At 39.3% G+C, this 26,897-nt stretch overlaps 2 protein-coding genes across 4 annotated transcripts in view; one reads left to right on the forward strand and one right to left on the reverse strand.

Moving 5' to 3' along the window:
* Positions 1–499: 499 nt before the first annotated feature.
* LOC122758932 (alanyl-tRNA editing protein Aarsd1-like) lies at positions 500–8,293 on the forward strand. 3 transcript variants are annotated; one of them, XM_044013340.1, is made up of 17 exons: positions 507–707; positions 854–967; positions 1,646–1,712; positions 1,841–1,939; positions 2,018–2,107; positions 2,703–2,765; positions 4,536–4,664; positions 4,958–5,117; positions 5,221–5,278; positions 5,366–5,522; positions 6,200–6,316; positions 6,444–6,574; positions 6,668–6,734; positions 6,837–6,928; positions 7,684–7,738; positions 7,828–7,922; positions 8,003–8,293. In XM_044013340.1, exons 1-17 carry the CDS (start codon positions 673–675, stop codon positions 8,139–8,141), a joined length of 1,668 nt encoding a protein of 555 aa, XP_043869275.1. In that variant the 5' UTR covers positions 507–672; the 3' UTR covers positions 8,142–8,293. The 3 variants fall into 3 exon arrangements, with proteins under 3 accessions (XP_043869274.1, XP_043869275.1, XP_043869273.1); XM_044013338.1 differs by lacking the exons at positions 507–707; positions 854–967; positions 1,646–1,712; ... (1 more) ...; positions 2,018–2,107; positions 2,703–2,765 and adding an exon at positions 3,671–3,809; XM_044013339.1 differs by lacking the exons at positions 4,536–4,664; positions 4,958–5,117; positions 5,221–5,278; ... (6 more) ...; positions 7,828–7,922; positions 8,003–8,293 and adding an exon at positions 2,935–3,134 and having other exon boundaries at positions 500–707.
* A 75-nt stretch (positions 8,294–8,368) lies between these two features.
* Positions 8,369–26,897, reverse strand: part of LOC122758931 (myoferlin-like) — a 35,257-nt gene continuing 16,728 nt past the window's right edge. The window contains exons 18-54 of the mRNA XM_044013337.1: positions 26,707–26,831; positions 26,508–26,621; positions 26,137–26,314; positions 25,934–26,058; positions 25,636–25,745; positions 24,453–24,645; positions 23,570–23,725; positions 22,979–23,110; positions 22,681–22,844; positions 21,595–21,709; positions 20,603–20,705; positions 20,349–20,491; positions 20,092–20,262; positions 19,256–19,349; positions 19,092–19,169; positions 18,349–18,530; positions 18,060–18,218; positions 17,496–17,597; positions 17,246–17,407; positions 16,978–17,143; positions 16,791–16,864; positions 15,662–15,673; positions 15,475–15,573; positions 15,253–15,381; positions 14,317–14,472; positions 14,129–14,220; positions 13,876–14,046; positions 13,295–13,443; positions 12,491–12,630; positions 12,319–12,407; positions 12,143–12,238; positions 11,282–11,423; positions 11,090–11,189; positions 10,822–11,015; positions 10,614–10,723; positions 9,429–9,576; positions 8,369–8,967 (exon numbers count right to left, since the gene is read on the reverse strand). Coding sequence (XP_043869272.1) covers positions 8,929–8,967; positions 9,429–9,576; positions 10,614–10,723; positions 10,822–11,015; positions 11,090–11,189; positions 11,282–11,423; positions 12,143–12,238; positions 12,319–12,407; positions 12,491–12,630; positions 13,295–13,443; positions 13,876–14,046; positions 14,129–14,220; positions 14,317–14,472; positions 15,253–15,381; positions 15,475–15,573; positions 15,662–15,673; positions 16,791–16,864; positions 16,978–17,143; positions 17,246–17,407; positions 17,496–17,597; positions 18,060–18,218; positions 18,349–18,530; positions 19,092–19,169; positions 19,256–19,349; positions 20,092–20,262; positions 20,349–20,491; positions 20,603–20,705; positions 21,595–21,709; positions 22,681–22,844; positions 22,979–23,110; positions 23,570–23,725; positions 24,453–24,645; positions 25,636–25,745; positions 25,934–26,058; positions 26,137–26,314; positions 26,508–26,621; positions 26,707–26,831 — 4,712 coding nt within the window. The 3' untranslated portion in view covers positions 8,369–8,928. The remainder of the gene's footprint in view (positions 8,968–9,428; positions 9,577–10,613; positions 10,724–10,821; positions 11,016–11,089; positions 11,190–11,281; positions 11,424–12,142; positions 12,239–12,318; positions 12,408–12,490; positions 12,631–13,294; positions 13,444–13,875; positions 14,047–14,128; positions 14,221–14,316; positions 14,473–15,252; positions 15,382–15,474; positions 15,574–15,661; positions 15,674–16,790; positions 16,865–16,977; positions 17,144–17,245; positions 17,408–17,495; positions 17,598–18,059; positions 18,219–18,348; positions 18,531–19,091; positions 19,170–19,255; positions 19,350–20,091; positions 20,263–20,348; positions 20,492–20,602; positions 20,706–21,594; positions 21,710–22,680; positions 22,845–22,978; positions 23,111–23,569; positions 23,726–24,452; positions 24,646–25,635; positions 25,746–25,933; positions 26,059–26,136; positions 26,315–26,507; positions 26,622–26,706; positions 26,832–26,897) is intronic.

Consider the following 26,897-nt stretch of genomic DNA (forward strand, 5'->3'; position numbering starts at 1 on the left):
ACAGACTGTGATCAAAGTCTGAACATTTGTTTGGTATGCAGATAATGGAAATGAATATAATATAATAATTATATTCATCATCATAATTTTATAAAGTTTAACAAAACTTTTAACAAAGCTTCATATGAAAACAAGCATCATGTTACAGTGTTTCCTCTATAATTAAAAGTGCAATATTTCTGTAATTCTAATTTGATTTACCTGCAGTGAAGGTTGGGGCCCAAAACAGATTAAATCAATATATAAAGGATTACCAAATGAGTAAATAAAAAGTTATTGATGCAAAATATTAAAATAAACACACATTTAAATCAAAGTAAAAGCAAATTCTACATTCCAGAATTCCCATTTGTTGGCATGTTGTTTTCAGCAATGTGTCTCTCGGCCCCCCCTTGCTCCCTTCACGCAGTCAGGGGTGGATTGAGAACCAAGAAAATACATCTGTTTTCCCGAAAGTTCCACTGACAGTCTATAAAAGGCAGAGCCAGACTCCACAGCAGCTGATACCAACTGCTCTATAAATAGGTTCCAGGGCCTGGACACTGCATTAGAACACAGAGCAAGGACAGGCGAGCCACACGCTCTTTAAAATTCTTCTACACTTGACGGAGCAGTAGTAGTAGTAGTAGTAGCACCAGTAGTTTCTGCTTTAGGTTTGCGTAAGAATTAAACATGAACAAGCCCAAAATTCTCAGACCAGAGGAATGGTAAGTCCTTCTTCTACTTACATAACTAACAATACAACACATGCTTTTTTTTGGTACTAATCCCTTTAACTATGAGGTTTCACAAATTAATCATAAATTATTCTATAGCATATGATATATAAACATGTTTCTCTGTGTGTCCACAGTCAGCCAGCTCATGCCATTTGGTTTGACAGGAAGAAATATGTTACCGTTAACTTCAAGGTTCAGAAACCTAAAGATGTTCGGGTTGACATTCAGCCAGACAAAGTGATCTTGTGGTAAATCTTTTTCCTTTCACTTATTTTCTTTAAGGGCACTTTTGAGCGCCTGCATGGATTTTTCTACTTCTATTACCATGTTTCTAAGTGTGGTACGTGTACCACCTGTGGTACGCAAGATGGTTCTGGTGGTGCTCAGGCAAATCATAAATACTGTTGTACTGTATATACCAGGGTATGTACAGTTCATCTGTATATGCATGTTACCATGGCAACCATTGTAGTGGACCACGATGATAACATGCACAGCCAGTCATTGTGCCAGTAAGACAATAATTCAGGTTTCTTCATGTCATGTAAACACGTTAGTCTGACCAAAATCAAGCTAGTCTTAGTTGGACTTACATACCTGGATAATGCGATTCATAGTCCGATTACTCCTGCATGTATATGCTGGACGTATGAACTGCGGTGACCCTGTTACCCGATTGCCTCTCTTAGTCAGACTACGACTTTAGCTCGATTAAACTGTGCATGTAAACGTACTGATTGTTTCATTTACATGAAGCTTTTAGGGTGTGGTTTCACGGAGGCCGCTCTCTAGTGCCATGCAATGCACGTTTTGTTAGTTTTTCTTGTGTAATTTTGTGTAAAAGTGTCTTTTTTTACTGCCCACATCACAACTCAAATTGTGAATGACACATGTGCTGAACTGTTGTCTTGTTGTCTTTACAACAGCTGCAAAAATGACACAGATGACGTGTTTTACAATGAGCTGCACTTGTACGACAAAATCCAAATCCATGTAAGCAGCTATATATATATATATATATATATTTTAATTTTTTGAATGATTCAGTATAACAAATTGTATAGAGATATATTTTCTGTGATTTAAAATATATAATAATAATAACATTTTTCATTAAAAAGGACTCCAGGGAAAGAGTCTATGACCGCCATATTAACTTCCTGCTCAGAAAGATGAAGCCTGACTGTCAGTGGCCACGTCTACAGAAAGATTCTGGAAAGGTAAATCTGGTTTCACAGTGTTCAGCATCTAATTTTGGAAAATTCTATCTCACAATAACAATAAAATCAATTTTGCAGCCCAGTTGGATTTCTGTGGACTTTGATAACTGGAGAGACTGGGAGAACGAGGAAGATGACGGAAAGGAAGAGTTTGATAAATACATGGATGTGAGTCAAAATCAATAAATCTGCTGAAGTGATGAGAATGCATGTGCTGTACCAGGGGCCAATCGTAACAATAGCCATCTAATGATATTTCACAGTCCTTAAAAGTATGGAAGCCCATTTACGGCCCTTTGAAGTCATGATTTTGAGACAGTATTTCAAAACTGCATGTCAAAATTATGACTTAGCATTAGCATCTCATAATAATGACATAGCAGCTCATAATAATGACTTAAAATCTCATAATTATGACTTAGCATCTCATAACAATGACTTAGTATCTCAAAATATCTTTATATCTTTTTTTTTTACCTATATGGCGGACATGGGCTTCCATATAAAAGTGTTTTGATGTGGAACGTAAAGATGTAAAAAAATCATAAACATGTTTAAAATATGTAACAACAGCAATCAAAAATAAAATAGATTTAAAAATTAAGCATAACTAAGCTGCAATGTTGATAGGGAAGTAAAGTGGACCACTTTTGTTTACAACTTGTGAGTCACAAGTTTGATGATCATATTGTTTGGATTTATCGTTTTATCACAGGGTCAGGGTTTAGTTGATCGTGTGTGCGTCTGCTTTTTCCTTCTTTAGATGATGCAAGAAATGGCTTCAGGTAACAAAGGAAAGACACCAGACATGGGTGACCTCAGTGATGTAAGTACTGAGTTGTGTTCTCTTCTGATTAACAGCAGAATTATGATTATGAGAAACTCTGAGATCATAAACGACACAGAACACAAATAGAAACATGTACTGTACGACATGGAATCAATTAATGCATGAATGTTGAATTTTGATCACGCTCTTCTTTTTTCCTCCACAGTCTGACTGAGACCCACAGAAACAACCTCTCCTGTGTTTGCTGAAGCTTGTAATATTTGCCAAAGATCAGATCATTTTCACAAAAAATACAGTTTTTATGTCATTTTCTATACGTTTGTTTATTTATTGAGATGTTTTCCTCCACTGTACTTGGACATATTAATGTCATGTTTAATAAAAATGTACTTTTATCAACTTTAATCACCTGGTGTTACTGTGCTTGGGCTGATATCTTTTATTTCAATAAAATGGTTTAGTACTGCAGTGTAGAAGATGGCAGAAATACAGCGATTTCTTTGATTCTTATTTTATATTTTTTCCCCATTTTAATTTTACATTGGCTTCTGTTTTACTGTCAGGTCATAGATAAATAAACTGAATAAATTAAACTGAAATAAAAAACAAATAAATAAGTAAACCTGTTAATTTATCCCTCATTCCAGTGTGGGTACACATACTATTTATTTATTTCAAACTTACAAACAGCTCCATATCATATTAAAAAATCCACAGAGATTGACGAAGAATGTTTTCAAATAGAATACACTAGAAGTGCATTAACATAGTATTATTATTATGATCTTTTTTCACGCATTCAAACATAGATAAAATATATACATACAATTATGAGTACGTTGTTTATAATGATTTTTAATCACCATTTCGCATGGAGTGATAGAATTTATTAATAATTAATTATTTGATTTGAAAGAAAGTCGGCGTCATTAATTTTGGTCCATCGTGGATTCCATACTTCCTACCCTGACAGCTGAACTTAGATCTCTTTTTTTACAAGCTCGTGTTTTAGCCGCAGTTTTTCCACATAATATCTCCACTATGGCGTTTCAGTGTCAGCGAGACTGTTATATGAAGCAGGTTTGTAAGCTCCAGTCTTTTAAATGACGTAAAGAACCGCGGGCGGAGGTTTATCATTCATTCTCTGCTGAAGCTGTTAGCATTGTTGCTAATAATAACAGCAGCATGTTACCAACTGTGCTAATGTTGTACAGAACATTAACTGACGCGTAGATTCGTGATTATATGTATATTTACATGTCTGCTGATCATACTGACTCTGTGTAAATGTAATATAAATTATACAAGTGCTTATGAATGAGTGTAAAAATGTGTGTTTATGTGGCTGTTTGGTTGTTAATATGTTTATTTTAACATTTGTATATCTAAATGTAGCACTGGAAGGACTTTAACAGTGTTTATGTGAATATGTGAAAAGATATTCTGTTAAATGATACTCTGTTAATGAGAATCTTGTGATTTAAATAGATGTTGATCAACTTATGTATAATAAAATGAGTCCAACCAGTTTGTTACTTAATCAATCACCCCCATTCTGATAATCAGCCAATCTAGTCTTTTTAAATGTATTTTAACAATACCAAATATATTAACATGTCTAATTGCAGCGTCTTAAATGTGAATATTTTCACATTTGTCATTGTGAAACCAAAATTTAACACATAGTTGATTAATCGAGAAAATAATGCAATACATGTTATCCATTTAGTAAAATAACATGTTGCAGAGCATCTCTTCTGTCCCAAAAAGGTGTTAAGTTGTCACGTTTTTATTTTTTCCCTGTAGTTTGTGACGTCTGTTGTGTCCTGCTGCCCCGCTGAGTTAAAGCAAGAAGTTGGCACAAAGAAAGAAACTGTCAAGGGTTTCAATATCAAGCTGCAGGACACCATCTTGTTTCCTGAGGGAGGCGGACAAGTAAGCTGTGTTTTATTACATTATTCTTATTCTGGTCATTTAGTTTATATAGAATATCAGTCTGGATCTATTTCAACAGTGATCCTTTATTTACTAAAAAAATATTAGCAGTGCATTGAAGTAGCAAATTTCAATGGAAATGGAAGTTATAATGACGTTGAGCGAGACATTCAAAATTTGTCTAGACAAAGGCAGAGAATTCAAGAATTACGAAATTACCTATCAGTGAAAAAACGTTGCTTCTTTGGGACTTACTTGTATCAGAAGTGTTTGTATGATGCGTCTTCTTTCAGCCCGATGACCACGGGCTGATCGGCGACGTCCCCGTCCTCAGGGTGACGCGGCAGGGACCGGACGCGGTACACTTTGTGACTTCACCCGTGGAGGTGGGTCAGGAGGTGCAGGTGAAGGTGGACTGGGAGAGACGCTTTGACCACATGCAGCAGCACTCGGGTAAAAGGCCAAAAGGCTTGTCACACATGTTGAGAATGAATTAGTATATTGTTATTACGCACAAGTTTTAAGCTACAGTTGCTTTCCTCTCAATTTTTCTTAGGTCAGCATTTGATCACGGCACTGGCAGATTCAATGTTTGGATACAAGACCACATCCTGGTACTTCACCTCTGCACAGATTCAGTGATCTGGAGACGTTTAGGACTTGTGGGTTTACTTCTCGTCCTTTTTGTCAATTTCTTTTAGGGACCTAGGACGTCAGAGAAGCACCATTGAGCTGGACACTCCCTGCATGAAGCCTGCACAGCTCCAAGCTCTGGAGGAAGCCATTAACGAGAAGATCAGAGCTCAAGTCCCCGTCACTGTTCAGCTTCTCTCCATTGACGACCCTGCTGTGGAAAAGGTGTGTGCATTAAACCGTGTTCTTCCCACATGTGTCCTGGAATATTTGTCTGAGCCTGACAAATACCTGACACAGTTAGAGCGAGCTGAAGCTTCTCTGACTGTCACACAGGTGGTTGTAACCTTTATTTATGGTTACGGCAAATGACAAAAGTTGTCGTTACATCCACAAGAAAGCAATTACGATTTACGTAATCTGACTACTGTGGTTTTATTTTGAGTTGTTGTAGAGGAAAAGGAGATCAGCCACCGTGGATGGCTTTAGTAGCCCTGTGTTGCATTTATGGTCCCGTTCTAAATAGTAAATCCCTATTTTATGTTAAGTAGAAACTCATCAGTTTCCATGCATTATCCCTTATTTTTTCCTCTTATATAAATATATATTTTTTATTTGGTCACTTAAAGTTCTTGAAATTACAGAACCCAGCCTGAGACCAACAATCATTTGTATTTTTTAGTGAACAAGTTCAAAACCCTTTTACTGTCACTCAATGGCTCAAACATAGCGGTTTTTAAGACCGTTTCTGCACAGAAATATGATTTCACGTGTACAATGTGTCACCGGGCAGGAAAAACACAGTACAGGTGCTTAAACTGTTTATTATGCCTCTATTTCTTGCATCTCCCTGTTTAAACAGAGCTTGACTAGCACAAGCCTTTAACATGTCTGTTTTCCAGGTGAGGAGTCGAGGGCTGCCAGATGATCACGCTGGACCGATCCGCATCATCGATATCGAGGGCGTCGATGCCAACATGTGCTGTGGAACTCATGTTTCTAATCTCAGTCACTTACAGGTACACACCTTCACATTAACGCTGAAAAACAGCTAAAGCACACAAATGTTTGAAAATCAAGGGGAGAAGATCAGCCAAAGCCAAAAATAGGTTTCAATCAAAATTGTTCTTTCATCTGGATTTTTAGGCAATAAAGCTCTTGGGATCCGAGAAGGGAAAGAAAAACAAAACCAACCTGATCTTCCTGGCGGGAAACAGGGTTCTGAAGTACGCAGAGCGAAGCTACAGCACAGAGCGCTCGCTCGTGTCTCTTCTCAAGTGAGTATAAAAATAATACATCACTCATCACTATGAGTTTAGCTCATACAGGAAGTTTAAAAAACAACAAAAAAAGCCATCCCTTTTCAACAGAACTGGACCTGATGAGCATGTGGAGGCTGTCGACAAGCTGCAGAAATCTGTGAAGCTGCTACAGAAAGTAAGACCCTCTCTCCACCTCATCCGTGCTGTAATATAGTGGTAATTCCTGCTTCTGACCAGAAGAGGGCCTCCCTAACCCGCCATCATGTGTTTGTGGTAGACAAACCTCACTCTGCTGCGAGACATGGCCGTGCTCATCGCTCAGAATTTTAACAACAACCCAGAGAGAGGAAACTTCTTCACTTTACACAAGTAAGACGCTCTAGTCACTGCCAGCCACTTTATTAGGTTCATGTCAGGAAATAAGCATCAGATTCTGAGGCAAGAGGTGAGAACAAAAGTCATCATTCCTCTCTAGTGTAGTCATTCCACTCTCACCTTTGGCACCAAAGAGGTATTTTTCACCCAGAGAACTCCCCATCACTGGTTATTTTATCTTTTTTTGGACCATTTACTATAAATGCTAGACGTGACTGTGGGAAAAAATTCCAGTGAATCAACAGTTTCTAAAACACTCCATCACTTAAAATTACATTTCTTTCTCATTCTCATGCTCAGATTGGACTTCAGCAGCTCATCCTGTCCATGTCTACATGAATAAAACCACCGAGTTGCTGCCATGTGATTGGCTTATTAAGTATTTTCCTGTAAATGTAAGGAATGCCTCTCTGTCTGACTTTAGGTCTGTTGAACGAGTCGTTTGACAGACTTCAAACTTGGCAGTTCCGACCTTTTTCTACATTGTTTGGGTAAGAAATGCAAGAATGAAGTCGATAAGAAGTAGAAATGTGACAGATATTTCACTAAAAGTGCCGCTTCTGCCCCCCTCTCACACAGGGAACACTGAATTATTTGTCATGATTGTTATAATGTCAATATTTCAATATCTGTAAAGAGCTGTACCTAACAAAGTGGCCAAAGTAGCGAGTGTATAATCATGTTTAACGCACTGGAAAAGACACAACAACTATTAAAAAGGACTAATGTTTGTATTTTTCTTTCTATAGAAAAGAGGGTGATAATGAGTTCATGAATATTATCGCCAATGAATTAAACACTGAGGTGAGATCATCGTAACCTGACTGGATTATTTAGTGTTTGTTAGTTAAACATAACTTTATTAATACTAGTTTTATCTCCTCGTACTGTAGGAAACCGTGGTGTTCCTCACAGTTGGAGAAGACAAAGGACCTGGTTTGTTTCTGTTGGCCGGACCCAGTGGACCAGTGACTGCGATGGGACCACGGTCAGAGACACCACCGCTGCATACAGTTTATTTATTTAGTGTTAAAAAAATTAATTAAGGTGTTGTTTTTTGCTGCGTAGGGTGCTGGAGATGCTCCAGGGGAAGGGGGCGGGGAAGAACGGACGCTTCCAGGGCAAAGCCAACAGCCTGGCGAGGAGAGCGGAGGTGGAGGCTTTTCTGCAGCAGCACGGCAAACATCACACCTCAGAGGAGGAATAAACCCACAAACTACTCAATCTAACGCACAGAATCCAACAAGGAGAATTCACTTGACTTGTCTTAACTATTCAGATTTTGTGTTAAACACAAAAGAAAGTGTAAATTAGTTGATGATTAATGTGAAAAAGTATAATAAATGTACATATCTTGGCCGCATTTGTTCATTTGTTTCTTTTTACCCACAAATATCTATGTATTTCTAAGTAATAAAACAGGAAACCAACACCGGCCGCTTATTTTTTAATATACTACGTAACATATAAAAGTCAGACACACTTGAGATGACTGTCGTCGGTCACAAAAATCCGTATTATACTGAGAGATGATAGAAAACCCAAGTACATTGTTATGCCGTCAAATAAAACAGTTGCGTAATTAAGTGGTCGCCGCTTCATTTACTTACATTGTGCATTAGAATTTTATTTAACTGTGCAATCACCACCAAATACTACTTTTTTGTGCACAATCTCCCTAACAAATAACTGTGGACTGTTTATTTGGTTGCATCACAGTATAAAAGGGAAAAGCTTCTATATTCCGGTGATGAAAGCGGTGAGTGAGTTTAGTGGTCCAGTTTCTGTCACAGTTCAGTAATGGTGTAGACATAAAAGTGTTTGTGGTAATTAAAAAAAAAAACGTGTTGTTGATATAGTGCAAAAATGTGCAAGAACCCATTTCCCCATTTATAAAACACTAAAGGCTTTAAAAGCAGTGTATTCACTGTGAACCTGCAGTCATTGTCCTGTCCAGCTCCTCCTGCTGCTTTTCTTTCTCCTCCTCGGTGAAGTTATGCCAGAGGCCTCACGATCTTCATCGAGATGTAGTTCTGGAAAAAGATAGACATTTAAATTATTACTTCTCTTAAGCCACACACAGGACACGCTCACAATTTTCACCTGTGAAATTTAGTTTGAGAAATGCTTAGATCATCAAATATCACCAGGAAATACAGTGTTTACCAGATTTAAGTGTCCAATATTTAACTTTGACCTCTGTCTTTCACAGCAGGCTCTTTTTTTAAATATTTTTTTTATAAAATACCACAAAGAGAATTTGACAAACATAAAAGTCATAACTTTGTGAGATTACTTAATTTTTGTGCACATTGTGCTACATTTATTAAATTAAATGCTGACTTTTGCCTGAGGAAGTCATTTTCTTCAGATTTCTTTTACATGTCTATATATTTCCTGTCTTTTCTGGATGTTTCTTAATTAAGAGACTGAAAAAATAAACACGAATCATCTAAAAAAAAGTGAACTAAGTCAGTCCATTTTCTGTTCTTACCGGTAAAGAGTACAACAGGATGGCGAGGAAGAGGATGACTATAGTGAGGATGATGATGGTGATGAAGAGGCACCTGAACCTTCTCCACACGATGAACTTCATGGTCTTACACGGGTTAGTGAACCAGAAGAAGGATGTTTCCGGGCGACTGGTTGTTGTGGAGAGAGAGAGAGAGAGAGAGAGAGAGAGAGAGAAGGAAAGAAATTTGAGGTCACGGGAAGTTTATTTACAGCACAGGAAATCCTACGACACACACACACACACACAGAGGATTAAAGGCACAGATTCTAACATAGATAACAGATTATAATGTTTACATTTTACAGATGTGAAGCTTTCTTTTTACTGTGAACAGAACAATTGAGGGAAAAGTCGAGAAACATGACAAATGGGCACAGTTCAAGATTTACAAAACAAACCCTAGTCAGCCTAAAAAGACAAAATCTCCTCTAATTCTCCTGGCCAGCTGATTGTCCTTGGACATGAGGAGGACTACTTTTATTTTTTGATTTAATTAAGATCATTTTTGGACATGTTGGTTAGTTAGTTAGCTTCTTTTGGCCAGTTTTTCCAACCCTCTTTTCTTTTGTTCACCTTTTTTTCCTAAATTAATATAAATATACATCTATATATAATTTCACAGGCTTATGTATGTATTGTATATTTTGTAATAAGCCATTGTTTTTTCGGTTGCTCTCAGTTTTCTTCTACTTCTCTGAGATTGGTTTACCATTTCCTCACCTCTACTTAATCCAAATTTGCAGAGATTGACATGGAAGTGTTCATTTTTGTTTTGCACTTATAATGTACTGGCAGCGTGTGGTTGTTCGTTCTTGTTATTAGTTATTGTAAAACAAAAACAAAAAAACATAAATAAGTATTAAAAAAATTATGAAAATGTCACTTCTCTACATGTAACTGGAGCGTTTACGCTAATATCTGTACAAACACTGACGTACCGCGATGTCCATGGACTTTTACATGACTTAAAGCCTAATTTTTATTAGTATTATTAACAAAAGCTAACGATCCCCGACTTCTCAGCTGGAACGCAGTCAACTCGGAGGTGACGTCACTCGCAGTTCCCGAAACAACACGTTCAAACTGGAACTCGTGACAATTAACCCTCACATCTACCCGTCCAGAATTCAGGGTGACAGACTGTAATGTTTGAGGAGTTCTCACTTGGGAGAGTCCAGTTTTGGGTTCATGTTGGGTTCGTCTCTGCCTTTTCCCGCCGGTCTCTCGTCTGCGTCCGTTTCGCTCACAATCTCCAGCGTCATCTCCACTTTGCCCTGTAAGCACAAGCGCAAACACGTACAGGGTTTGAACGAGACAGTTTACACAGAGCAAAAAAAGAAAAAGAAAAAACCTGTCCTCATGTCATACTCACACCCAGGGCCTTCTGTCCGTCCTGCTCGATGGAGCAGGGCCACCAGCCTCTGACAGACTGCTGTGCAAACAGAGATTTGGCATTCTCCATCTTGCATGGAGCCTCTCTGTTGATGACATCCATCATCTCCAGAGAACACTTCTCTGGGGTCTTTGCAGGGGCGACCAGGTCCCGCAGATCCAGCTCCAGTGTTCCTGTGATACCACAGTGTCAGTCAGGGATTTTGAAATCAAAAAAAAAAAGTGACATCTTAAACGTCGCGTCTTACCAAGATAATCATCCAGCGAGAATTTGTCGTTGTCCCATATTTGAACAATCAACTTGGGCGGAATCCTGAACTCGGTCTTGTCGAGACTCCAGAAGTGTTCCTGTTCAACAGAGGAATGTGTGAAAACACATCTGAGATGAACAATTCCAGCAATGCAGGTCTTTGTTTTATATTTTTATCCTCACGCCCCACCTTCTTGGACACGAGGCAGTGTTGTTCAGCGGGCAGGAAGTCAAAGTCAAAGATGAACCTCCAGTTAAAGTTACCGTCGCCGTCCAGGGACCTGTAGTGGACGTCCGTCTTCTGCTTGTCCTCCTCCATACCTGGCATCCAGCTGCCACAGAGAACACCACACGTACAGTAATTATCTGACCAATCAAGTCAAATGAATCAATTTCATATCAGATCAGAAGATTTCTAACACATTAAAAGGTAGAATATGTCAAACTTAAAATTGTTAAAAGGTTGAACGTGTGACATTTAGGATGGTTTATTGTACATATGACCCATACGTATACATTAAAGTGTATAATCGCTTTCAAATAAGAAATTGTTTGGTTTCCGTAGCTTTAGATGGACAAAAACAAGCAATAATATTTCCGTTTGAAAGTATATTGAATACCCACCAGGGGGCGACTGTAAAAGGATCTAAATTTGAATGCATATCTATGTGAAAAATAACCTTCTTCTATTTTGATTTAAAAGATCAATAAACATTTTTCTGAGAAGTTACTGGTGTCAATCAGTAGTTTCAGCTCTTCTCCCATGGATTATGATGCAAATTCTGTAAATTATGTTTCCATTTAGAGGAGAATAGAAGATAAAGTGGGGTAAATATGAGTGGACACCAGTGTGATTGACAACTGGTATGTTCTGGTTGAAAGAAGAATCTCAATTGTAGACAAAACACTTTCTCGTATGTGAAGGAAACTAGTTCCACAAGGGATGGAGTGAGCAGAGGAGTCCTGCATTTGTTGCAATCTTGCAGTCTCACCATTAGATGTCACCAATTCTTACACTCTGGACCTTTGTTAAGCTAATAATCAGACATACCCTTTGACGTAAATGTCGCTCATGCTTTCTCCGGTGATGCTCTTCTCGTCTAATGTGACGTCGGTGGTGTTCCAGATCACGGCTCGCAGGAAATACCTGCCCATTCAAAACAGTTGGACGTTAACTTAAACGTTACCAGGAGTGAGACCGGTGACAAAACACCGCAAAGCACTCACTTCTTAGGCTTGCGTGGTGTGATGTCAAACGGAGGACCGGGGACGCCGATGCTCTTGGGGAAAACGTCCACCCACATCTGAAGCTTTCCCTGTCACAACACAATATAAAGAATTATATAAAATGTGGACATGGTTTGTGTCCAGATACAGAAATGTGAAAATGTCAAAGAACCTGAGAGAGATTGGGCTGGAAGCTGCTGTAGAGGGTCCTGGACTCCACATGTTCGGGGACAAGTCCCTGCGACCTGAGCACGTGAAGGCAGAGTCGCTCTCGGGCCGGACCCAGATGTTGATGGATCTCCTTGTTGTTTTCTAGATGGGACAAAGTTTTGCACCTTAATTAGCCTCACAGTATTTAATACCAGCCAAAAAGCTTTTATTATAGAGGAACGTCTGTTTTGTCTGACTTTTAATCTTATAACTGTCCAACGGTTAGTTTGACAGATTCAAACTTGGTAGGTGACTTTGTTTGGATTAGAAATGAAAGAGATAATCCGTTCATTTTGTGGAGGTTCAGTGAATCCGCAAGTTTACTTTAGTAAGATTTAAGGCTTTAGCAACTACAAGATGTGTCTCCTACTGCACTTCACTCAAACGTTGACAGCTCTCATTATACACAAAAAACAGGCACTAACAGAAGTTACTGCTATAGCACAAACCACAAACTGCTACTACCAAACTGAAGACTTTTATGCAATTAATTCCACTGAAATCCTTTATATTTTGTTCACGATATCTCGTCTTATTCAGGATAAACCTGAATAAACCTGTTGATTCTACTAGTTTCCCTTTAGCACCACCGTGGGGTCAACCCTGTATTGATTTATTTGCCATGTTTAGCACAGAAAACCCTCATAGTTTCCCTCGCAGATATCGACTGCAGAATAGTAGCAGTGCGTTAAAAAGACAACTTTACTGAGTGGACTAACTTGCTGCCAAAGACATGTAGGGCCACAAAGTGTCGCGGGGACATTACCAAACTGAGCCAGCGTGTAGTCTTTGCCGTTGAAGGTGAGTGAGGTGCCGTTGTCCTCAGTTCTGGGCTTGGACAGACATTTAAGACGAGCCAGGTTCTCCAGGATCTCAGACGGCTTCAGCTGGTCCCTCCACTGGTTTATACCAGAACTAAGACGACAAGAGAGAAAGAGACATGTCCCAGAGTGATCGGCATGTGAGTGGAAGTATAGCACAGGCTTAAAGCATTAAAGGTCCAGTTTGTAAGAATTAGTGATGTCTAATGGTGAGACTACAGATTATAGAACATATAGAGGGTTCCATCACAGGTTGACTTTTGCCTACCAGACAAGATGCTGTTCTTGTTTTTTGCGATCAAAATGTGAAATGTAAACTCTGGCTGTAGGAACATGGCGGCACAAGATGGCCGTGTCAATAAAGCAAGGCCCTTGTTGAAAGTAAATATAAAAGCCTAAGGCTATAAAGTTTTTACAATTTTATATTTATATGAACATACTCGTGTGAAGTTTATTCAACTGTCCACAAATGAACCTTCCTAAATGTTACACACTGGACCTTTAAAATAAATAAAGGTTTCCTTACGTGCAGTATGTTTGTGGCAGGCCACAGTAGGAGTTGTATCTGGACAGGAAGCGGTTCTCCAGGTCGATGACCGTCTCCCCGACCTTCTCGTCGCGGCTCAGGAGATCATAGTCGTAGACTGAGATTCTCAGGTCTTTGTCCTGCGGCAGGAAACATGTCATCTCAAACATCCTAAAAAAACCAAAGTTTGATTTAGTGAGACGTTTCAATACACTGCATTTCCTATCTGAGTTTGTTCATTTATAACGTTTACCTTCCAAACACGGGGCCGATGGTATTGGGTATGTAATGGTCTCTGTCGTCAATTGTGTTCCTTCCCAGCGATATTTTAATGTATGGGTCGCACTGAACAAGAGAGAGAGAAGACACGTTTAATCTGCACATACTGAGAGGTGGTTTGAAAACATGTTGCCTTAATATCTACAATAGAGATTCATTCACTCTGCCGTTGTTGTCCTTGGGTTGTAGATCTATGGCTCGGACCACGTAGATCCTGACCAGACACTCCTGCGTTCCGCTGTCTGGCAGCTCGCGGAACTGACGGGGAGGAGGACAAACACCCGGGTCGTCTGACAGCGGGTAGACTCTGAATGAACCCTGTCGGAATGCAAAAAATATACAAACATTAGATTTTACTTCTTCCTGAATCTGAAGAGAAAGAGAAAATCTACTTTAACTTTAAATATCTTGCACAATATTTGATAACAGACTATTTAGGCAAGATTTAATTGTAAAGTACATTTCATACACAGGGGGGCAACTCAGTGTGCTTCACATAAAACCAAAAATGGAAACATTAAAACCCAATTATAATAGAAAGTAAACAGTACAGAAAAAATAAAAACAGAGAAAGAAATCCAAAAGTTAATCTAAAACAGAGCATAAAAACAATAATTTACTAAAAGAATGTACAATTTCAAGTGGTCAATCATAAGCATATGACAAAAGAAATGGTTTTAACCAGGGTTTAAATATATCCACAGTTCACTTCTGTTAGCAGCTTAGCATAACAGCTAAATGTTGCTCCACCATATTTGGTTCAAACTCTGGGCTCGACTATCTGACCTGAGTGGTTTATTTCACATTACGCCCCAAAACAAATACACATGCGATGAAGCGATAAAGTGCAAAAGTGCATTTTGGTCAGGCTTTAAATTCCTGCAGCCAGGGTTCCCACACCTTGGTTGGATTTCCAAGGACTTTCCAGGGCCAATTTTCCTCAGATTCAAGGACCAAATGTGCTGACACAGCTTAAAATTCAAGCACTTTCAATGACCCATGTCTACTTTCTCAAACTTTCTAGAACCCAAGGGAACCCTGTGCTGCACATATATTGTTGACATAGAGCCTATAATGCTGGGGGTGGTGTTAAAATACCTTGAACTCTCCAACCACGGTGGGGTCATCGTCTCCACTTTCGTTCTTGCCCCGCTGCAGTTTAAAGGTGTTGCAGAAATCCGTCAGCCCCATGAATTCCGGGACATCCTCCAGTTCACATTCATACACCTGAAAATGCACATTCATGTCATTAGCAGCTACAGAAAAAAACAGCAGCACGAGCACAATCTGCAGCCAAAAAAAACAAACAGACCAACTTACTTTGAGGGCGTCGTATCCTTTCTTGAGGTAAGGCCCACATTTCTCACGGTCTCCGGTTGAAGCATAGAATTTGCTCCACCAATCAACCGTCTCTTTTTCCTGTTGGTTACATTTTTATATTCTTATAATTCTCCACATTTAGTGTCATAAAATTTGTTTTTTTGTCATATTTTCTGTTAACACTCACCTTCTCTGCAATCTTTGATGTAAGGAGATGCATTGCGACACAAAAACAGAAAAAGTCATTTGTATGTACACATACAGCAGAAACAAAAACACACACGCGTGTAATAGAAAAAAAACATAAAAAGCTTCACATATTAACAAGAAAGTGAGAATTATTATGAATTAAGGTGAAAAGGGAGGGGTGGAGAGATTACAGTGTCCACATTTACAAATCTGTGAAACAAGGGCGTAACATCGGCAAAGTGTAATGTGGGTCCACGCCTCTAGGGGGCTTACTAAATAATTAAATAATTCAAATTGTTCTTTTTTTGCATACAATTTGTTATATTATACATTATATAATGTAGCTACGTCGATAAAAACACTCTACAGCAGGAGTCTCAAACTAAAATGACCAGGGGTGATAAAACAACTGTTCTGTAGGGGTGGGGTCCTATAGTTTAATCACCATAAATCGAAATAATGATATTTGTCACAGCATTTCATAGAATTTCGAAATAAAAGTCTTGTATGTATTCGGGGGCATTTGAGTAGCAACATGTCTGTAGATAAAAACTTTAACTCGGAAATTCCTACCTCCGACTACAACTGGAACACACAATAAATCTTTCCAAAATTCTGTGAGCAGAATAATTAAAAAAATGTGCCTCAATTCAAATAACCTGGATTCTACTACAGAAAAACAAGAAATTGAATCCAAACCACATGTTACGCCCCCGTTGTTGAATTAAAATGTGCTTAATTAAAAGACAATAAAATTAAGTTTAATCACAGGATAATGGAGTTTACTGAGCATGGATTAAGTGTGATCTCAGCCGTCCGGTGTCATTGTTACCCAGCCATGTGAATTAGAAAAAAAGCTACAATAGGGAATTCGTCATTCATACATACAAAGTGGGAGGGAGGGGAAGCCATTTTGTTGACAGCGGCTGACATGCTGTACATGAACTGTAAGCCAGAGTGGTAAAGTTTGTAAAATTTGACTAGTGGGGAGTCAAATTTTGCACCTGCTGAACAGATGTGACCTTTTATGGTTGTTAAAGAAAGAGCAATTAATTACTTAATTAAATAATTAATTAAAATGAGGTGTTAGAAATCATCATGTGGATTAAAACGTGGGTGGAGTTTACCTGGGCCTCCAGCAGAGGTCTGTCCTCCATGTTGATAGAAATGTGTTTGTAAGGGGACGCCATCATCAGAGACACTGTTGATGAGGATTTTGAATTAATTAATTCATATTTTTTTGTATGGCTTACTTTAGATTACTATTACAATTTTGTTTCTCTCATTTATTCATTTGTTTGTGTGTGTCCTTACTTTTGGAAGACATGGCTCCATCTGCAGTGATGATGTTGGGGTCACATCTGAACCCCTCCAGGGACGTGATGGTGCACTGACCAACCACGGGCTTCCGGCCGAACGGACGGTGATCGATCACCTTCAGCACGATGGGAGGTGTAAACATTTCCTCCTTTGGAAGGAGCTGGTGAAGGGAACATGCCATGCAAAAAAATATTAAATGCACTTCAGGCAATGGTAGCTCAGTGGTAGAGCGAGTAATCAGTCAGTGTAGCCCTGTCATTACCACTTTCATGAAGAGGACAGAGCTGGGGAAGTTGGGGCTCTTCTTCAAGTTCTTGATGACAGCAGACTCCACCCTCTGACCACCACACTCCACCACCAGGCTGGGGGAGGTCACTGAGGCCAGCTGGTATGACTTCATGTTCCTCAGACCCCAGGCCAGAATCTGCATGCACATAGTAGCGATTAGAGACATGATTATGTTTATATTTATTGTTATAGACAGATGATGTTTGATTAAAGTGGGGTATTACCTCCACAGCAGTGAGCTGCACCACGGGCCGGATTCCCTGAGGAACCATGTAGAGGTTCTCTCCTCTCATTGAAGGAAACAGAGGAAGCTCTGAGTCCCCTGACTGCAGAGACAAGAGCATGGATTAACCTTCTGCTTTCATTTGAATCACACTAGTATCGTATGTTGTCTTGAAATAACCAAATAATGCTTTATAATGCAGGGGTGGTATCAGATAAATAAAATATAATAAAAATATGTATGTTTAAAAAGTGCCAGATTTGAGTGAACGTGTATAAAATGACTAGATACTGCGTAGATTTAAAAAGTACCTAAAGTGTTTGGTTTAAGTGAGTATATACAGAATAAAGATATTGTATACATAAAAAGTACCTTTCGTTAGTTAAAAGCAAAAATGTTGAAGATTTTATATGAAAGTGAATGAATGAATGAAAATAAATGAATTATAAATAAATACAAAATTACACTAATTTTAATATTTATATTTGAAATAGTACTCTGCACGTGAGGGTAAAGTAGTGAGAATATGGGTCACAGCAGTGGTGTTTGGTCATTTATTACAAACCTTGTCTTTCAGGATAAGTTCAGCAGCCAGCAGTGCCTCTCCTGCCTTCTGTCCCTTCTGAATGATGGAATGCCACAGAAGCCTGGGTGTCTGATCCATGCCGGCACTCAGTTTCACCATTGGAGTGCAAACAGTGCGACCCAGCAGCTCATCCTTCCCCTATACAGGGGACAATGTGGCACATTATATTTAAATATCACTTGAAAATATGACTAATCTATTATTTAAACAAGAATATTATCATACTGAGTGGTTGAATTAAATAAATGTGCCTCGTAGCGCCACCTACCACTTGGTCGTGGTCGTAGAACTCCACGATGACATCGGGCGGGTGCTGAGCAACGTGCTGAGGGTCTCCGTAAATCTGCACGTCATTGAAAATCAAAGTCTGGTCCCAGGTCGGGTTCAGCGTCGCTCGCAGCTTCTCTGTCGTCTTACTCACATGCAGGAAGGAGATGTGAGCGTACGGATCTGTGACGGGGGAAAATATATATATGTAAATTATGGTAATTTAATAGATATGAAAACAGTATGTTTATTTTGAAGGTCTGTGTTTTCAACAGAGTGTATGTTTTGATGGTGTGAATTGAAAAATAACACCATCTTTTCTGGTATGTAAAGGCCACCGTAGTTTTCTGACAAGCTTCGGAAAAGGAGGGGGTGTGAATAGAGGAGTCCTACGTTTGTTACAATCTGCAGTCTCACCAATAGAGATCACTAATTCTTACACACTGGACATTTATTTGGACACTGCTGATTATTTTCTCGATCAGTCGAGTAATTGCTTGGTCTGTAAAATGGCAGAAAATGTGGACAAATATTAATCAATGTTTCCCAAACCAAAAATTCTGTTTTAGTGATTTTTTTGTTATATGGAACAAAGAAACCAGAAAATACTCACATTTAAGACACTAAAAAAAAAAGAAATCCAAAAAAATCAGAAAAACCTGTTTTAATCATTTAAAAAACACACAAAGCGATTAATCGATGTTGAAACATTTTTCAACTTTTGACCAGCAAGACATGACCTACCAGAAAAACTATCCTTGTCCATTGATGTCAAGTTCCGAGCCTGGTAGACATAGACACGGAGGTGGTACACATATGACCCTATAGCAAAAACAATAACAGATTTCCATATATTCATATGAGAGGGCATTTTATTTTGCACCTTCACTGGTTTTTACAGCACTCACTGTCAAAGGAGCAAGACACAGTGGGTGTGTTTGCACCAAACAGCTTGGAGACATCGGTCTTGGAGCCTTTCTCCTTTTCCTCGGTATCAACACCCTGTAAAGTAAACGCAGCTGTCGTCTCTGAGCTTCTGCTATATGTTCATGAGTCACACGCTGTCAGTCAAACAATAACTCACCACAGCACTCACTGTGGATGTGTTTAATACCCGAGTAAATATTTGGCATTTCAGTGATCTCTGATGTGGGTCAGGCTTTGAAAGCATCACTTGTTATTTGTGAAAGGATAGATACTTACTGTAACCGTAGTCTAATCTGACTGAACTTCCCTAATGCATAAATATTTCAAGATATCCTAAGAATATAAACAAGATTTCTGAATTTTATTCAACACCTTTAATGTTCCTGGTTTAAAAATGACCAAAATTGGAACTGAATGGGAAAAACTATATTATATTCATTAAACAGGACATTTTCATTCACTCACCCACAAATCTACAAACTACATTGTTTCATACTCAGTTGAGAATGCTGAGTCAACAATTGGCAACTATAGTTTTCCTGTTTTTGTCATAATTTGGTTCCTTGTTTGGAACATTCCTACTACCATTTCCTACTATTTTACACTTTGAGATTGTTAAACTGTAATTTTCCCCCCATTGAAAATGAGTAGAGCCCACATCTTTCTTTGAAAACTGTGGAAAGAGCAAAACAATAATCAAAACATGGTCTTAAAGAGGTATTCAGCATTCCCAACTGCATTTGCTCTCATTTAAACTACACTCATTTAAAGTACAAACAAAATGTTGTGATGATTTATGGTTTTTGTCTTTACTCACTAGTGCACCCTCCAGTTGAAAGATGGCAGACGCTCCGAGGCGGTCCTCCGGTCCCATCTTGCGCCTCCAGCGCCTGCGACGAAACGTATCCGATGAGCGCTCCTTCCTGTGGAACTTCCAGCCAATCAGAGAGGAGAATTCCCATCCCTCGGGGTCACCTTGATCCTGTCTCTATGTTTAAAGACAAGTTCTTTACAAAACGTCATTACATGACAGACACAATGGTTCTACATGACACTCAATGCTTCAATGCTGACCTCCACTGGTGTTCCTGAAGGGGGCGCGGCTCTCCTGCGTGGCCTGACCAGCCTCCTCCTGCGGTGGACGTGGTACACCTTCTCTGTGGGAACCCAGGAGCGAGGCTTGTCATCTGGAGGGATGGTCACTCCATACTCCCAGCCTGTAGAGACAGAAATTCACACAATCACAAAATTAATTTTCCTTAAATTATTGAAAAAAGTGACATTGTTCATTTGAATCAACTAGGAAAAAATACTGTCTATGTCAGCACCTTGATCATCCACAGCTCTATTGTCGTCCACTGTCCACTCGTCCTCCCACATCCAGCCTGGAGGACACTCAAACTCTCCTGGCTGGCGGCTTTTTTCTCCATTCTGTGCAAACACAAAATCTTGATTAATATTTTCTTACATAAGTATTTGTATCACTCATATATTAGCACTAATACTACATTTGTATAATTGGAAGGATTGAACAATTGGTGAGAAAAAGAAAAAAGTACTCGCTGGTATTCATACATACATTAAACGCCCACTTTATTGGGTACACACCTGTTTAACTGCTTGTTAACATAAATATCACATCAGCAAATCAAATGTAGACATGGTCAAATTCAAATTGAGCATCAGAGTAGAATCAGAAAGAAAGGTGATTAATATCACTCTAAATGTGGCATTGTTGGTGGTGTTAGACCAGAAACTGCGGATTTACTGAGATTTTCATGCACAACCATTTATAGAATTTACAGAGAATGGTCCAAAAAAAGAGAGAAATATCTAGTGAGCGTCAATTACTGACCAGACTGGTTAGAAATGTTGATATCAGCAGACCACACCTGCTGCCACTACTGTCTGTTTATTTTGTGACGGGACTCTGGCCAGTCCGTGGCCGGCAGTCTGACCACTCATCGCATAGTACCTACTACTAGCACGCTTGGCACCTCACCGGAGCAGGTACTAAAAATAGTACCTGGTACCAGGTACTATGCTAGTGGAAACGCTACTCAAACCGTGCCGTGGCGAGACGAGTAGAGCCGGTGGAAATGCGCCATAAAGGTGTTTAGTTTGTCCATTGTGAGTTATTGTAAAAGAAAAAAAAAATCCCAACATTATGTACTGAAAAACAACAATTCATACTTACTCATTCATACCTTTAATATGTGTCACTGTGACAAAGAAAAAGTGTGTGTGTACATGGTGTGTGTGTGTGTGATATTTAAAGCCTCCCAGCACATTATTTGAATATGAGTGACACTGCTCTCACCACATCAGTGAAGGGCTCGGAGGCAGCTTTCCACTCTCCTCCGGGGAAGCGAGTCTCATTTTGGAAAACCTCGTCCATAAATTCAGTGTGTCCTGCATCTGCCTCCGTCAACAGACTGAAACATAATGACAGACATTTACTGTATGTACAATATGAGCGAAAACTACAGTAAAATACCACCTCAAGCAGCGGTTTGTCACTCCTATATATCCAATAATATGCCAAAATGTATATGACGTTAGTGCAACGTCAGAGAGAGGGAACCACATGTTTGTGTTTTAACAGGTACTGTTTACATGTTGGCAAGTAATTGAAGCAACACTATGTAACGAGCTGGATGGGCTGTCACTTTATCAAACACTGCCACAATGAAAGCTAACGCTTGATATGAATTCTACATATTTTTTAACTGGCTTAAGCTTTTGTAAAATTTGCTGGCCTCAATTCAAAATATCAGAAGTTAGCAGAGTTAGCCACTTTCATAGCAAGAATTGCTAATGTCGCTCAGTTGATAACGTGATTTCCCCAGCAGTTGGGTTCCATTTGTCTGACAAAAAAACACTGGCAACAGAAAAACCTGATGCTAGGTGCTGGAGGTGGTTATCAGCAACACACAGCTTTACATATTGATATAAATTTTACTTTTTATAATTAATAATGATTTGAATACATTTTAGTTCCACAAATTCAATAAACATGAAAAAAATAAATTTGTTCGGACATATGTGGAGAATGATCATAAATGCAGATTTAAACATGAAGAAACTGTTCAAGTGAAAGGACAAATGTTTGGAGTAGGAGTTAAAGTGAAACTTGAGTGTTTGTTCTCCAGATGAGGAGAGAGAGATTAAAAAAGGTCAAAAGGAAACGACTTCCAGCTCGTTGGCATGGCTATGTCATTAAATCATTTTCTTTGGCATGAGAGGAATGTAAACAGCAGAGAGCAGTTCATGCAGTTCAATGGGGAAAAAAACACGTAACCATAATAACCAGTGGTGAATCTCCTATTGAAGCGAATTAGCCTCAGTCCATAAAATTGTCTTCTTTTTGGCCAAAGAGACAAACATCATCTCCAATTATACTCACGCTTTCTCTGGGTCAATGAACCACTGGTCCTCCCACTCCCATCCTCTAGGGGGCAGGAAGTACTCTTGCTTCAGCTTCAGTTTGCCCGTGACGTCTGAATATTTGTGGCGTCCCACCAGACCTGTGGTCCCCCACTTCCCGAACACTTTGGCCTGGTTCTCGTACTGTAATGTAATGAAAAGTAAAAAGGAGGGCAACATGTTGAGGATCATTTCGAATATCATAATATAATAATATTTTAAATCTTAAAAGTGAATAAGATTTAAAAAGTAAATAAAAAAATAATAAAGAAACGTACCAACTCAGCGAACACACTGAAGGTTCCCTCAGAGAAGGAGTTGAACTTCTTCTCCTGAGCAGACAGACCCAGCCACATGTTGACTCTGATCTGAACTGGCACCTTCAAACCTTTGTCCTTGTCCATCGGGTACTGAGGGGAGAAAGATCACATCATATGAGAGGTTTAAAGGAGCTATATGCAAAAAAATCTATGAGTCAGAAAATTACATACTTTTTTTTACCATGATGTGTCAGAGAAATAATTTTTCAAGCATCTAACCCTAACCCAGTACTTCTCAAATAGTGGGGCGGGCCCCCCTGGGGGGTGCGGTGAGGTGTCAGGGGGGGCGTGAGAGGCAGGGCAGGATAACTCATACAGTGGTTTATACAGATAAATAAATAAAAATTATCAGGTTCTCAATAGTATTTCCATTGGGGGTGGGGCGTAAAAACATTTCTGTCTTCTGCAGGGGGCATGACAGAAAATAATAGAGAACCACTGCCCTAACCCAAGAACACTGTTGTATTTATTTTAATTATCATCTACAAGTTAAGGAAAACTTTGGTCTGGTGGCCAACATCTTGTTTTATTTGGAGTGCAGATACAAACCTGTAGGAAGATGGTCTGTGTCTTGCCACAGTGTCGACCACACGCCTGCTCACCATACGTGGAAAAGAGGATTTGGTGAGCGGGGATGCGACTGTAGGCCACTCTCTTCTCACCGCGGAGCATCCAGATAATCACGTCAGGCATGCTGTTCTGGGGCTGGACACAGTGACGATATAACAATAAGAAATATGTATATACAGTGTATTAAGGGTATTAATGATACTGTACATGCATTATCTTTAGTTTTCCTGTTTGATTACTCGTTAAGAAGTTCTAATCAGACATTTTATTAAGGAGGTTTGGAAAAAAATGTTTCCTGTTTTGTGTCCCTTCCCTTCAGTTACCAATAAATAGCTTTCAACAGTGCTGTGACTATCTGGCTGCTCCTAATATTATTGGATTACATGATTTATATAATCACTCTTACTATATCTAGATTAATATTACAACTTGTTTTTGTATTGTATGTAATTTTGTGGCTATTCTTTGATAAAGTACCTTGGGTTTTTTGGCAGTTTTCTGTCTCTTTTACGGTTTCTTGAAAACAAGATAATGCATCTCAAGGGGTTTATCCTTAAAATTAAATTAAATTCAAACATAAACATGCACTGTATGCTATATATTCTATTACACTATTTTAGTATGCCTGTGTATGCCTTATTTTGCACTTTTTAAACTCCTGTTATTATCATTTTAAATGCCCAAATGCACCAGTATGAAGCATCTTTTCCATTTTGATGACACTGACCATTCATGTGAGACTGATTAACGTCCAGGCACATGACATAAAGTGACCAGTTGTAAACAAATCCATTCAGAGGCAGCTGACCCTTCACTGACGAATACTTGAAAACATTGCCTTGCCATGTTTTTTTGTTTTTACCTCTTCAGCCAGCATGTGAAGTTTGTCAGCCAAGGCCTCAATGTCGGGCAGAGTGTCTTTGATCTCCATGGCCTCCTCTCTCATCCGTCTGGCTCCCTGTAGGATGGACTTCAAATCGCTGTCTCGCAGCTTTTTGATTTGGATGTCCAGTGACGTCAGGTTGGAGCGGCCCTCCAGTTCAGGCATGGGGAAACTAAAGAAAGTTCAAACAAAAAAATTAAAGCTGCTGGAGGTAAGATCATAAAACACTAGCTCCGTTCATCAGAAGAAATGTTCTGCTGATACTGACATGTGTTTTATTGCATTTACTCTCTCTTTTTTAGGTCTCTTTGCAGCATCGTTAGCTAATGCTAGATTTGCGAACTTTCCACTGAAGGAGAACAGCCAATGAGAGCAGCCACTTTCTCTGATCTGCCCTGTGATTGTTCAAAGTGTTTGCATGACAGCCAAAAAGAACCCAAAGGAGGCGAAGAATCACCTGATTTATGTCATATTGAAAGGTTATTGTGGGATTATGATCAAATAAATTTAGATTATACCAAATAAACGCCAAAAATTGTACATGATTACTACTTACAACCTTTGTTGTAGCTGATTTATAATCAAACTAAACATTTAAAATAATTACACTGTAAAAATCTTATTGCTCTGTTGTTTATTACATATTGTTGTTTAACACTGATTAGTAAGTAAGTAAGGTGACCTTGGGTGTTTTGAAAGGAAACAACAAAGAAATTACAACAATTAAGTTGTATTATTATAAATAAAACATATTTCCATCTGACAAAAGATTGGATTTTTGATTTTCCCCTTTACTGTATATCTTCATTATTATACTGGGTTAATATTATTTATCTTTAGTCTGACTTGCATATAACTTAAATATATGAATATGATTGTGGTGATTATTTCTGAACAAAGATGTTTGTGTATTTTGATGAAAATTTTAAATGTTCTTACTTTTTGTTTGTCCACATATGGTCAATTTACAACTTCCTGCCCGTTCGTATGATAAAGGGTCACTTGTTTACACTGTTGTACATGAATCTACTGCAGGAATGTCTGCACAGGCTTCCAATCTGGCAGGTGACTTACAAACAGTAATGACTTTGACATTGTTAGGATCAAATAATTCAAGAGAACAGCTTTGAATACTGCACTGGCTCCTAGCTAGAACATTCACCTTTCCAGGTCCTCGATGAGCTGATTGAGTAACTTCAGCCACACCTCTACCAGTTGGTTGTCGGAGACTTTGGCTGAGATGGCAGTTTTAAAGGCCTTCAGGTTGGATTGCTGAAACAACAACAGATCATTGGGTGAGGATTACATTGCCAGCAGAGTATGACAGACTGCTGCTGGAACATGAACGCACACGTTACACACTCCGCTTGAACAGATTAGGATTTAACAACTGCACAACTGTGCGAGCAATCAATCACAAAGTTGACAAAAAAAAAAAAGAGTGGATAAAACAGAATTACCAGGTGGTGAGCAATGAAGAGGATGATGTTGGCAGAGTCCAAGCGGTGGCTGATGTCTTCCCAGTATGAGGTAACCACCACCACCGGCTTAGTGTTGGCCCAGGGCAGGTAATAATAATGGTTACCTAAAAAAAACAAACTCCAGACATTAAGAAAAGAAGTTCTTTATATGTCTCAGTTTGTTAGTAGCTCAGTGAACTCACCATCAAATACAGCACAGCTGTACTGAGTGGTGGACGCCAGAGGTTTGCACGTGGCGTCCAGTTTGTTGCCGTAGTTACCGATGCTGACCTCAAACTGGATTGGTTCGCCAGGCTCCTGAATCATGGTAGCGCTGTGGAAGACGGCGCACAGGCAGTACTTCCTCCTCCTCTGGTACTTCTGGAGAGAAAAAGAAAGCAACAAAAAGACTTAAAAGGAGAAAGAACATCTTCTACATATATGACACCCCAAACACATTTGTGTATTACTTTTGTCATGTGATGCCATCACCGGGTCACCAAGGAATTATGAGGAGATCTGTTCCTCAACCACACCTGTCACGTATGCCTCAGTGGATCAATAGTTACAGTACCTGAGCCACCAGGATGTCGTCACTGTGGATGTTGTCAACAGTTTTGTCCACTTTCCCCTCCAACTTTGTGGCCAGCTCCACCATGATCCTCCCACGGTACGCCACTCCTTCTCCCTGTGTGGGGACAACACATGTAATACCTTTTAAAGGGGGCACTAACAAAGGTGAAATTTGAAAAATTGCAGACGACTTCTTATACCTTGCCAAAGTTGAGATCCTCATAGGGATCTGGCAGCCCGGTGAACTCTCTGGGGCTGCCGTAAAGGTTGACAAAGCACGGCCCAAACACAGGCAGGAAACCCACCTCGGACTGACCCGTCTTAGCTGGAAGAGAGAGACGGACACTGAATCAACTCTTGAAATGACTCCAGTGAATCGCAGCAAAGCTTG

Source organism: Solea senegalensis, linkage group LG18 (genome assembly GCF_019176455.1).
Source record: "Solea senegalensis isolate Sse05_10M linkage group LG18, IFAPA_SoseM_1, whole genome shotgun sequence".
NCBI classification, from domain to species: Eukaryota; Metazoa; Chordata; class Actinopteri; order Pleuronectiformes; family Soleidae; genus Solea; species Solea senegalensis.